The sequence below is a fragment of the Hemibagrus wyckioides genome, linkage group LG05 (genome assembly GCF_019097595.1).
Source record: "Hemibagrus wyckioides isolate EC202008001 linkage group LG05, SWU_Hwy_1.0, whole genome shotgun sequence".
Taxonomy (NCBI): Eukaryota; Metazoa; Chordata; class Actinopteri; order Siluriformes; family Bagridae; genus Hemibagrus; species Hemibagrus wyckioides.
In genome coordinates this window covers 12,324,318-12,336,552 of record NC_080714.1, presented here as the reverse complement: position 1 = coordinate 12,336,552, position 12,235 = coordinate 12,324,318, and the positions used below count along the sequence as shown (strand labels likewise).

Sequence of the window (12,235 nt, the reverse complement as noted above, 5' to 3'; positions counted from 1 at the left end):
AAAAGAAAAACTGAAGAAGAAAGAAAGAAGTATTTAATGATGACTCACGAATGAATCTAATGTTTTCAGGGAGGATTCGAGGGTTGAACTGAGGTTCGTAGCTGCAGTATGAACGGTTGAACAGAAAGACTAGTGGCATATCAGCCCGACGACCATCAATTGACTAACAAGCACACAACCAGAAGTACCACAACTTACATAAAATCCCAGATTTTTTTCTTGATTTTTTTTAATAAAGTGTTATTGGCCTCATACTCACAGCATAATCTACAGCACATTGCATTATCTCATTATGAGGCTCCAGAGCCAGGCCAGCCTCCAACAACAGCTCCTGATTGGCTGGAGGAATGTGTGCATCTTGTGCAATTCGTTTCTGCAGGGAGGCAACAGTCTCCCCATGCTGCACTGTGTATGTACTAATCTCTGCTGAGGTCATATTCAGCACATGGACTAGCTAGAGATATGTGATGAAAAACAATACCACTTTTTAGTCATCATATTAAATGAGATTAACCAAAATATTTGCCATAATAGCCTACATATTTGTTGTCTTAGTCATGAACAAGACAAGCAGGTAAGGCAACCTTCAGGTCTAGGATTCGGTCTAATTCCTCAAAGCAGTAGGTAGATCCACTTTGTGGGTCTCTGCTTCCTTCCTCAGATTTCTTGCTCTTCTCCTTAGACGCTGTCCCATCCAGACTTTCTTTAGAGATCTGCTTAGTGTCTTTTCCTCTGTCTTGAGGAGACCACCTCAGCATTAACTGCAGCCATTGCTCCAACCTGACAGCTAACAAACTAAACCACACATGCACACACACACACAGACAGTGTGCAGTTTTTAATGTGACAGTGGTAGTTCAGTGTATTTTGTAATGAAAGATAAGCAATAGGTTTGTTGATATCAATGTCAGTACTGTATACTTTAATATAGAATAATAAGTAATAGTATAATAAAAAGTTAATATTAAAAAAGGGGTTGAAAGTAAAACATACATTCAATTTACATGGTATGCAATATCAGAAAAACTGCCTTCCTACTCACTTGTTGAGGTTGTGTGGTCGTGGCAAGTGTTTAGAGAAGTGCACTTCACCAGCTAAATCCTCATAGACCACAACATCATCCTCATGTTTTTGCTTCAGCTTATTGTGCCTAAACAGCAAATGCATGCTATTATTTTATCTTATTATATATATAATATAATAGTGGCGGGCCGTACATTTCACACCTAGGCCTTCACTGTTGTCCTTCATGAATTAATCCACCTCTATACCATCATGACGCCACAGCAATAGATACTAATCAACCGTTAAATAGCAAAGTAAAAAGGAATTAGGCTACAGTATTTCACACCTCACAAGGAATAGTCAATTTTATTACAGTCCGCCTTGAAAATGCACTTGTAAGGATGTCTGCAACCAAATCGATTTCTTCTCCTGCCAGCCATTGTGAGTTAAAATACATAGATTTTATTTCGTTTGTGCGATTCACTGCCTCTGACTACTCCAATTACCCAATCAAAGGACAGGAAATTGCTGACGTAATCGTATGCCTGCTAGAGGGCCCCAGTGACGCCAACTCAAAATCTGACTGGTTAATGTAACAATTTCGTTGTCACTTATTTTAAGCTACGGGCGCCTGCACTATTGATTCTGAAGGCCTTAAGGCAGATTTCTTTCACCCCACCCTGGCAACACATGATGTCAGCCACTGGCTGAAATATGATTGGATAATTACTCTTATTATAAATATACACTACTGGAAGCAGGGCAATCAAGAGAAAAGCTATGAAATGTAGAGAATAGACTATTGGGAATAATTTAATACACAGTGGTGTTTAGGCCAGCAGAGAAGGCCTTGTTGGCCCCGACGGCCCACCACTGAGATACATATATATATATGTGTGTGTGTATATATGTATATATATATATACACACACACACATATATATATATATATATATATACACACACACATATATATATATATATATATGTGTGTGTGTGTGTGTGTGTGTGTGTGTGTGTGTATATACACCAACCAGCCAACAGTGAATTGAACAGCACTGATTATCTCCTCATCATGGCACCTCATGGTTCCGCCATCTGTACCAACAATTGAGGGGGAGTAGGATATTTGTGTTTGACTGTTTAGCTTTGATTGTCTCCTTTTCTTTTTTTTAATTGTGTTTTTTTTCCTTCAATATATGTATAACTTTTGTCATAGTTATTTAATTGACCTGGTTAGAGATTGTGTTATAATTTGATGTTTGGTTATCGTGCGTTTTCCCCTTATGTTTGTAAATGGGCTGATCCTTTGGTTTAAATGTCCTCCTATCATTTCATTTGGGGGTCAGTTATTATTCAGTTAAGTTCTCCTGTGTTTATCAGTTGACTTTAGTTTTGATTCTTTTGGCCTCTTTTCAATGGGTTTGGCTTGATTTGCATTTTTGAAGTTTGATTTTTTCTACTTTGATGTGCACATCTTGGGAGTTATTAAATTATATTTTTAATGTTTTTTGTCTGCGCCCCTTCATTTCTGGGCTACATGGTCCCTCACAAGGGTCATGGCCAGCCAAGGCTCATTGGTGCATCTACTGTTGCTCAAATTGCTGAAGAGGTTAATGCTGGTTCTGATAGAAAGGTGTCAGAATACACAGTGCATCACAGTTTGTTGCGTATGGGGCTGCATAGCTGCAGACCAGTCAGGATGCCAATTCTGCCCATGTGCACTGCTGCATGTGGGCATCAGAACAGGACAACAGAGCAATGGAAGATGGTGGCTTGGTCTGATGAATCACATTTTCTTTGAAATCACGTAGATGGCCAGGTGCGTGTGCATAGCTTACCAGGGGAGCACATGGCACCAGGAGGCATTATAAGAAGAAGGCAAGCCGGTGGAGGCAATGTCATGCTTTGGGCAATGGGGCAATGTTCTGCTGGAAAACCTTGGGTCCTGCCATCCATGTTGATGTTACTTTGACACATATAGCCTACCTAAGCATTGTTGCAGACCAAACAGTATTCCCTTATAGCTGAGGCCTCTTTCAGCAGGATAATGCGCTGTGCATTACACAGTGCATCTCACAAAATTAGAATATCATGGAAAATTAAATATTTTTAAGTTACTTCAGAAAATGAAAAGTGTATATATTCCAGACTCATTACATGTACATTACATTTTGATTTTATTTTTGTGGCCTACAGCTCAAAAACCCTGAAAAAAACCTCAAAAAATAAGAATATTTCTTTTCCACTCATTTCAACAAATCACTTTTTATGCAGTATAACTACCACAAATGTCCGAGTCAGGTTCAGTACACACTACCACAATCATGAAGAAGACTGCTGACTTGATGGTTGTCCAGAAGACACTTATTGACACCCTTCATAAGGATGGAAAGCCACAGAAGATTATTGCTGAAAAGGCTGGCTGTTCACAGAGTGCTGTATCAAAGCATATTCATGGGAAGTTGACTGGAAGGGCAAAGTGTGATAGGAAACAGTGCACAAGCAACAGGGATGCCCGTAGCCTTGAGAAGATCAAGCAATTGGGGGAGCTTCACAAGAAGTGGACTGAGGCTGGAGTCAGTGCATGGAGAGCCACCACACACAGAAGTGTCCAGGAAATGGGCTATAATTGTCATATTCCTAGTGTCAAGCCACTCCTGAACCACAGACAACATCAGAAGCATTTTTCCTGGGCTGAGATGATGAACTGGAGCATTACTCAGTGCTCCAAATTCCTCTTTCCAGATGAAAGTAAATTTTGCATTTCATTTGGAAATTAAGGTCCCACAGTCTGGAGGAGAGGCCAAGAATCCAAGCTGCTTGAAGTCCAGTGTGAAGTGTACACAGTCAGTGATGATTTGGAGTGCCATGTCATCTGCTGGTGTTGGTCCACTGTGTTTTGTTAAGTCCAAATGCAGCCATCTACCAAAAGATTTTAGAGTACTTTATGCTTCCATCTGCTGTCAAGCTTTATGGAGACGCTGATTTCCTTTTCCAGCAGAACTTGGCCCCTGCCCACAGTGCCAAAACAACATGGAACTGGTTTGCTGACCTTGATATTACTGTGCTTGACTGGCCAGCCAACTCACCTGACCTGAAACCTATAGAGAATCTATGGAGTATTGTCAAGTAGAAGATGAGATACACCAGACCCTACAATACAGATGAGCTGAAGGCTGCTATCAAACCAACCTGGGCTTCCATTATACCTCAGCAGTACCACAGGCTGTTCGCCTCCATGCCATGCTGCATTGACACAGTAATTAGTGCAAAAGGAGCCCCAACCAAATATTAAGAGCAGAAATGAACATACTTTACTCAGTTTGACTTTTCTGTATCAGAAATAATTTCTTTGATTATCTTTTGAAATATTTTAAGATACTGGATATTTGATTTTCATAAGTTGAGCCATAATTAAATTAAAGGAAAAAAAGGCTTGAAATATATTTTGATGTGTGATAAATCTAAAATATATGAAAGTTTCAATGTTTGAATTAAATTGTGGGAATATACACACACATTACATATTATATATATATATATATATATATATATATATATATATATATATATAATATATATATATATAATATATATATATATATATATATATATATATATATATATATATAATATATATATATATAATATATATATATATAAAAACATCAGAATGAGATGTGAACACTGTGAATTGATGTGAAAACACTGTGCCAGATGGGCTGGTTTGAGTATTTCAATTGCCTCTAGAGTTTATGCAGAATTGTGTGAAAAACAATTCTGAGTGAGTAACAGTGACGGTGAAAACAGTGAAAATGTGTCCAAAACACATTGTTGAGAAAAGAGGACGGAGGAAAAACAGATTAATTTAAGCCACTAAGGAAGGATACAGTGACATATATTTTTTTTTTAAAAAGCTCCAATTTTAGAAAGGGTCACTGGAATGATGAGCCCTTTAAAATGCAACTAAATGCTATATTCAAAAACCAACAGTGGTGGTTGCATAATGTTCTCTCTTTTTTTTTTTTTTTTTTACAATCACCAGGGACTGATAACTTGGTGAGGGCAAAGCTAGAATCAAATACAAGGCCATTCTAGAAGAAAAGATATTCCAGTCTGCAAGAGATTTCAGACAGGTGGTGATCGGTATTAGAATGGCCCAGTCAAAGCCCAGCCTAGTCTCTATTCAATGCAAGCAAGAAATGTCTGAAATTTGATTAACCTTTGTGACACAATAAACAGTTGCTTCCTTGGATGCTTTCTGTTTGTAAACTATTTTAAAAGTAATACCACAGCACAGTACAAAGACCAATTTAGGCTAAAAGTTTAGTCTCTGAAGTAAACTAGCAAAAAAATCATAAAATTAACTAAAGCATTCAGGAATAAATGGTACCAGGGTACAGGCTGCCAGGTCGGTAGAAAGGGTCTGAAACCAGTGATGCACTCAAACACCAGAGTCCCAAAACTCCAGTAATCCACGGTCACTGTGTACTTCTGCTGTTCCAATAACTCAGGTGCCTGAGGAGAGAGTAAAAAGTTTTTATGTGTATGTGTAAACTTTTTATGTGTAAAAAGATATTATGTATTATTTAGTAAGTGTCTAAGCACTTAAAGTGGAAAGGAAACAAGACAATGAGACTTGTATATTGACAGAGTGTATTTGTAAAAAGCAACATCTTAACACACAATTCAAAACAGCTTACTTAGTAAAACTATGTATCATACGTATCAGTATGGCTCATAGGATCTAAAAATACCACTTCCATGATTTAAGAACAAATAATACAGAAGTTATAAGCAAAAAATAGCAATACTGTTACTGGCAGATGTTCTGAAACTGTTCATGTACCCTCAGTCATGAATGTTATAAAACACTCCAAATGTCAATATGCCAATGCGCTGCAGAGATATAGCCTCACGTTCATTTTGGCATGCTCTCTGTCATATTTGTTGTTGAATTATGCAGGAAAGCCTTATAAAATAATCTAAAAAAAAATTTTTTGGTCTGTCATTTGTCTGACATTCCTGGAGGAGTTTGCAAAATTAGGTGTTTCAAAACATTTCACAGTGGCACAAACTTTTGGTATCACCCATTTTGTCATGATCCATGGACTCTAACCAGATTAGTTTTATTAAAATATGCTAAAGAAATGCACAGTTTGATTTTGCAATTAATGATAATTGATAACAATCAATGATAATGCAATTTTTTTGCATTACATAAAACATATTGCGTATTTTGTGATAAATATTGTGTTGTCCCCAAACATTCCTGTTCTTCCAGGGTAGGGGATGACAAAGCAATACTCCAATATAATTCAAAATGGCCAACATAAAAATTGGGTATCATTTGACTAACCACCCCATTCTAGGACGAGTTTACAAAAGTTTTTTTTTTTTTTTAATCGAAAAGGTTAAAAAAGGGCGGAAATCTTTTCACAACAGATTGCACATCTCAATCCAAGAATTCCACTGATATAAGAAACAAGTCTGTGGCAATTGGTTTAAAAGTTATGACCTATTTTGTAATTTAATTAGTTTTGGTCAGTGTTGTGCCACTGTATCAACACAATCAGTTTAGGGCATAATAAAATGAATTAAAAAATATTATTATTATTATTATTATTATTATTATTAATATTATTATTATTCAGTATAATAACAATAGGGTTACCTCACTTTGTGATGAAAACACTAATAATCAGTTGCACAGAACTCACACCATTGAAGTATACATAACAAAAATGGTATGCAGTGAACATCTGAGGCCAAAAAAAACACATATATAAACATCAAACTGCACCATAGAGCTGCGGCTTGCTATGGGGGGATTTGTGACACCTTGGTCAACACGTTTTAACCAGACACTCCAACCACTTTTGTATAAGGTTTTTTACAAAACGTTTGTGGCCTAAAATCTAAGACCATGTAAAATTAAATTTAAGGAAATGTCATTTATTTATGGCCTTGACCACAAACCATGATCTTACATTTCATATAAAATTTTGGATGACACAAGCAACTTTGTGTGCTAACTCCCAAACTGTCTACCCTACTTGTCAGCTGGACAGGCTAAGGCTCTGATGTTTATAAGGCTGCTTTAAGACAATCTTTAAATAATTGTTAGAAGAGTCATAATCTATTCCATTCTATTCTATGCTCGGATTTAATGTTAAAAATAAAACAGAATGACAAGGAAAGATACCCACCAGATACTGCAAAGTCCCTACAAATGATGTGCACAGACTGCTCTGGTCTAGCTCCTTAGCATATCCCAAGTCAATGATCTTATGAATTAACTGAAAGAAAAAAGAGAAGTCTTTAGATGACAAAAACAAATTTAGATGTCATTTACACAGCAAAAATAAACTGATCAAAACAGATCTTCAAATCCTTGAATTCAAACTCGAATACATGCATACACATACATACACATATATATGTGCACGCGCGCACACACACACACACACACTAACCCTTTTCTCTCCCTGTTGAAGCACAATGTTTTCTGGTTTGAGATCTCTGTGAATTATCCTCTTCACGTGAAGGTATTTGAGGGCAGAGGCTGAAAAGGAATATCAAACATTTAATAAAAAGCCTGCACGTGTATTCACCCACAAACTATTTTATGAAAATTATGAATCTTTCATCAGAATTTCATCAGAAATTAATATTTAATTATTTAATAAGAATAACACCTTTTTACTTTACTGACTGTATTAAATTATAAGTACTGTAACAAGAATGGATACAAATTTGCTTCCCTATCGCTTATTTTGTTTTTATCTTTAGAGTAATATATAATTCTCCCTCTATTTGTCACTCTACTTTCTCCACCAATCTGGCTACCTTGATCCATATTTCCAAACAAAATCTTTCAGAAGCTAGCCCCGTTTACTAACGAGACAAAAAACTGGACGCTTGTGTATGCTTCGGCTGAAATTGCAATTAGCTGTGTTGGGAATGATTATTATTTCACTTTATTGTAAATACTCTTCTAAGATATACATTCTGTTCTGTGAATGTGTTTTTTTACACTTGTCTCACACTGAAAGCAGTGTTTTAGTAATATGCTTTAAAAAATATGGATTACAAAACCAATATCCAATATCATGCTACTGCTGCTGTCATGTTTGTCAGGAAGATCAATTAAACATGACTCTGTGGTATTAAATACTAGTCCATAACTCTGACTGACTAATGGTACAAGTTTTTTTTTGTTTTTAACTTGTGTCAGGGTACCTGCTCATATAACATATTTCCCATAGTGGGTGTATGCAACATATACATATATATATATGTATATGTATATGTATATGTATGTATGTATGTATGTATGTATGTACTATATATATATATATATATATATACACACTTTATATATATATATATATATATATATATATAATATAGATTATATATATATATATATATATATATATATATATATATATATATATATATATATATATATATATATATATACATATACATATATACACATACATTATATATATACATATACATTATATATATATATATATATATATATATATATATATATATATATATATATACACACCCACATATACATATACATATATGTATATATATGAATTTAGGAGAAATATTGTCATCAGTTCACAAAAAATGAAACAAAACTGTACATCTCACCAATACATGCACCTGTAGGAAAAAACATAAACTGATTATTTTGCAGTGGTATATATATATACTACTCACAAAAAGTTAAGGATATTCGGATTTTGGGTGAAATTTCAGGATGCACCTAAAATGCACTATAACCTTTACAGGTGAACTTGATTTGACCTTCTCTACACATGTCCAACTGTTCAGTGTTTCAGTAATTTTTGCATAACTTGCTGTTCTCTAACAAGGTGCTTAATGGCAAAATTCACAACTGGTGTTTGATCTATGAATCGACCAATAAATTTCCTGATTCCATTAGAATTGGTATTTAAACAGTCCTCTTCATCATGCTGTTCACATTTTGACATCATGAGACCAAGATGACACCTAACAGTTGATCAATAGTACCTCACCATTGTGAGGCTTCAAACAGGGATGTTCTCAGAGGGAAGTGGCCACTGAGCTTAGAGTGTCACAGAGTGTCATCAACAGGTTGCGACAGAGATACAGAGAGACTGGAAGAGTCACAGAAAGGAAGAGTCATAGAAGTGGACGCCCCTTGGCCACATCCCACGTTGATGACCGCTTTGTGAACAGTGCCCTGTGGAACCGGATGATGAATGCCGCTCAACTCCAGGCACATTTAAGGGAGGTGAGAGGAACCCAAGTGTCAAGTCAGACCATTCAAAACCGTTTACATCAGCGTGGTCTGCGTGCTAGACGACCTGCAAGGGTACCTGACCACACCACCAGGCACAGGCGTAATCATCTTGCATGGGCCAGGGAGCATTTACGCTGGACGAGGGACCAGTGGGCCTCAGTGCTGTTCTCTGATGAAAGTTGATTCACGTTGAGCAGAAATGATGGCTGCCAACGATGTTGGAGACGTCAAGGAGAGCGCTACGCATCAGCCACTGTTGTGGTGGTGTTACAGTCTGGGCAGGTGTGTCTACTCAATACAGAACTGCCCTACATCTTGTGATTGGTACAGTGACAAGCCAATACTACCTGAATAACATCATTAATCCAGTCATTGTGCCCCTGCATGAACAACACAGGCCTAATTTCATCTTCATGGATGACAATGCTCCAGCTCATCGAGGTCGTATCATTAGGGAACGGCTGCTGGAGGCTGGGGTACCTCAAATGAAGTGGCCTGCACTTTCTCCAGACCTGAATCCCATAGAAAACCTATGGGATCAGCTGAGTGGCCGTGTAGAGGCTCGTAACCCTGCACCCCAGAACCTCAATGACCTAAGGGCCGCCCTTCAAGAAGAGTGGAATGCCATGCCTCAGCAGACAATAAGTGGACTCGTGAACAGCATGAGACGTCGTTGTCAAGCTGTAATTTATGGTCAAGGGCACATGACAAATTATTGAGACATTTTTTGTTGTGGTATACCCACCACTGTTGTTGCCTTTTGTTTCAATAAATTGTTTGAGATGAGGAAATCACCATTGCATGCTTCTACTTAAATGCCCTACTTTCATGATATAATATCACTGTAGCGTGAACTTTTTACATTTTCCATAAATTTCACCCAAAAGCCAAATATCCTTAACTTTTTGTGAGTAGTGTATATATAGAGAGGGCTCTGGAAAAAAATAAGAGACCATTGCAAAGTAATGTTTTTTTCTTACAGGTTCATGTATTGGTGAGATGAACAGATTTGTTTCATTTTTTTGTGAACTGATGACAATATTTCTCCTAAATTCAAAATATAACTATTGTTATTTAGAGTGTATATTTAAAGGAAATGACAACACATCAAAATAACCTAAGATCATGCAGTATTTTCAGAGCTATAATAATTTAAATAAAACAAAATGCAAATAATTTGTAAACAAATTGTGTTAATGATTTGGCTACATAACATTAAGAAATCAGTATTTGGTGGAATAACCCCGATTTACATGCGTTTTGGCTCCATGCTCTCCACCAGTTTTTCACATTGCTGTTGGGTAACTTTATATCACTCTTTTTGCAAAAAAGCAAACAGCTCAGCTTTGCTTTTGCTTTGCCTCTTGATGACATTCCACAGGTTTTCAATAGGGTTCAAATAAGGAGATTGGACAGTGGTCTCTTATTTTTTTTCCAGAGCTGTAAATGTTCTATGTAACTTTATCCATTTATATAACATGAAATCATAGCTTATACAATTTTTTTTTTAACTTCCCAAACCTTCTGAGAATCTGTGAAAGTCATGTTTCATTTTGCCTGTCCATATGTGGGGAATCAGTAATACAAACCATTATAGTGAGGTCACTGTTTTGTGTTCTTGGCACAGAAACTTACACTGTAATGCATGTGTGTATTTGGGGGGGGTGGGGGAGAGAGAGAGAGAGAGAGCGCGAGAGAGAGAGAGAGAGAAGGAGGGTTATAACAGCTGTGTCATATCCATTTTTCTGTGCAACCAGGAGTAGGTATTACAGGATGATGACTAATCATCCAGTGACTAATAATTGTAGTGACTATATTGATATCAATGATAAATAGAAAATTAAGTGAATATGTGGTGTGGGGAAAGGAATGGGGGTTGGTTGGATGTGTGTGTTATTGGACATGGAGTATACTATGTGTCTTTTACCTCACCCATACCCATTAATCTCAATCCTCAATATGCAGTAGACTGTGACAGAACATGTTCAAGTGCCTGATAATATTAAAATGGCTCCAACAGAGGTTGTTGAATTTACTGGGAAATTAGCAGATGATATAGTTCATAAACTCTCATCAAAACATTTACCAACCAGAAGCCGTGGGTGGATAAAACCATCTGCAGTGCACTGCGATCTCACACCACTGCCTACAACATGGGGCTCACCACTAGGAACATGGACAAATAAAATGCTGTTTCCTACAACATGCATAGACTGGTGAAGAAGGTGAAGCTGTGCTACGAAAAGTAGACCCTTAGTGAATAAAGTGAACAAGCACTTGTTCTTAAAGCCCCAACACCACCCTGGGGTCCCACCAAATCTTTCTGGAGAGGGCAGGTGGGGTTCAACTCAAGGAGACTGCTTGGAAAAACCATAGGGTTTCAGTCAGGGGTCAACTGTGCCATGGGAGGCACGGCCTGCAGAGATGTAGTAATTCCTTGCAGCTGAAATAATATTTGAAGAAAGGCCTGCTCATGCCTTCTAATGGTAGTAGCAATACTATCTAGAGCAAATTTTACTTGTAACTCTGGTTGCTATGCTTGGTGCATGATGATGGCTTAATTTTTCTGCAATGTAGTGAATTAAGTTACATTGATATTGAGCCTATGCCTCCATGTTTGGGCGACCTGCACACAAAGGCAAGCCACCAACCATTATCAAAGAGATTGCCCATTTGCAGAGCAGAACATCTGAATAATCACAAATTATAGATCAGCCAAAGTAAGATCTCTGTGTAGGGAAGCAAGTGCATTACCACTATGCTGCTGCCAGGGACTTGCCAGGGTTTGTTCGTTTGCTGTAGGTTAACATAAATTAGAGTTTAGTACAAGTTTTAAAATACCCCAAATTACTGTGTCTTTGTCAAGACAGATGAGCAAAAATCGTGCTCAGAGTGCCACAATTTTTTTTTGCCTCC

At 37.1% G+C, this 12,235-nt stretch overlaps 1 protein-coding gene across 2 annotated transcripts in view; it reads right to left on the bottom strand.

Moving 5' to 3' along the window:
• ikbkb (inhibitor of nuclear factor kappa B kinase subunit beta) overlaps window positions 1–12,235 on the bottom strand; it is a 35,938-nt gene that overhangs the window by 9,347 nt on the left and 14,356 nt on the right. For both annotated transcript variants that reach the window (XR_009204599.1, XM_058390169.1), the window contains exons 6-12: window positions 7,485–7,573; window positions 7,218–7,307; window positions 5,402–5,526; window positions 1,043–1,150; window positions 585–795; window positions 260–454; window positions 49–163 (exon numbers count right to left, since the gene is read on the bottom strand). Coding sequence is in view for 1 of the 2 variants with exons in the window: in XM_058390169.1 (XP_058246152.1) it covers window positions 49–163; window positions 260–454; window positions 585–795; window positions 1,043–1,150; window positions 5,402–5,526; window positions 7,218–7,307; window positions 7,485–7,573 (933 nt within the window). In the remaining variant the exon portion in view is untranslated. The remainder of the gene's footprint in view (window positions 1–48; window positions 164–259; window positions 455–584; window positions 796–1,042; window positions 1,151–5,401; window positions 5,527–7,217; window positions 7,308–7,484; window positions 7,574–12,235) is intronic.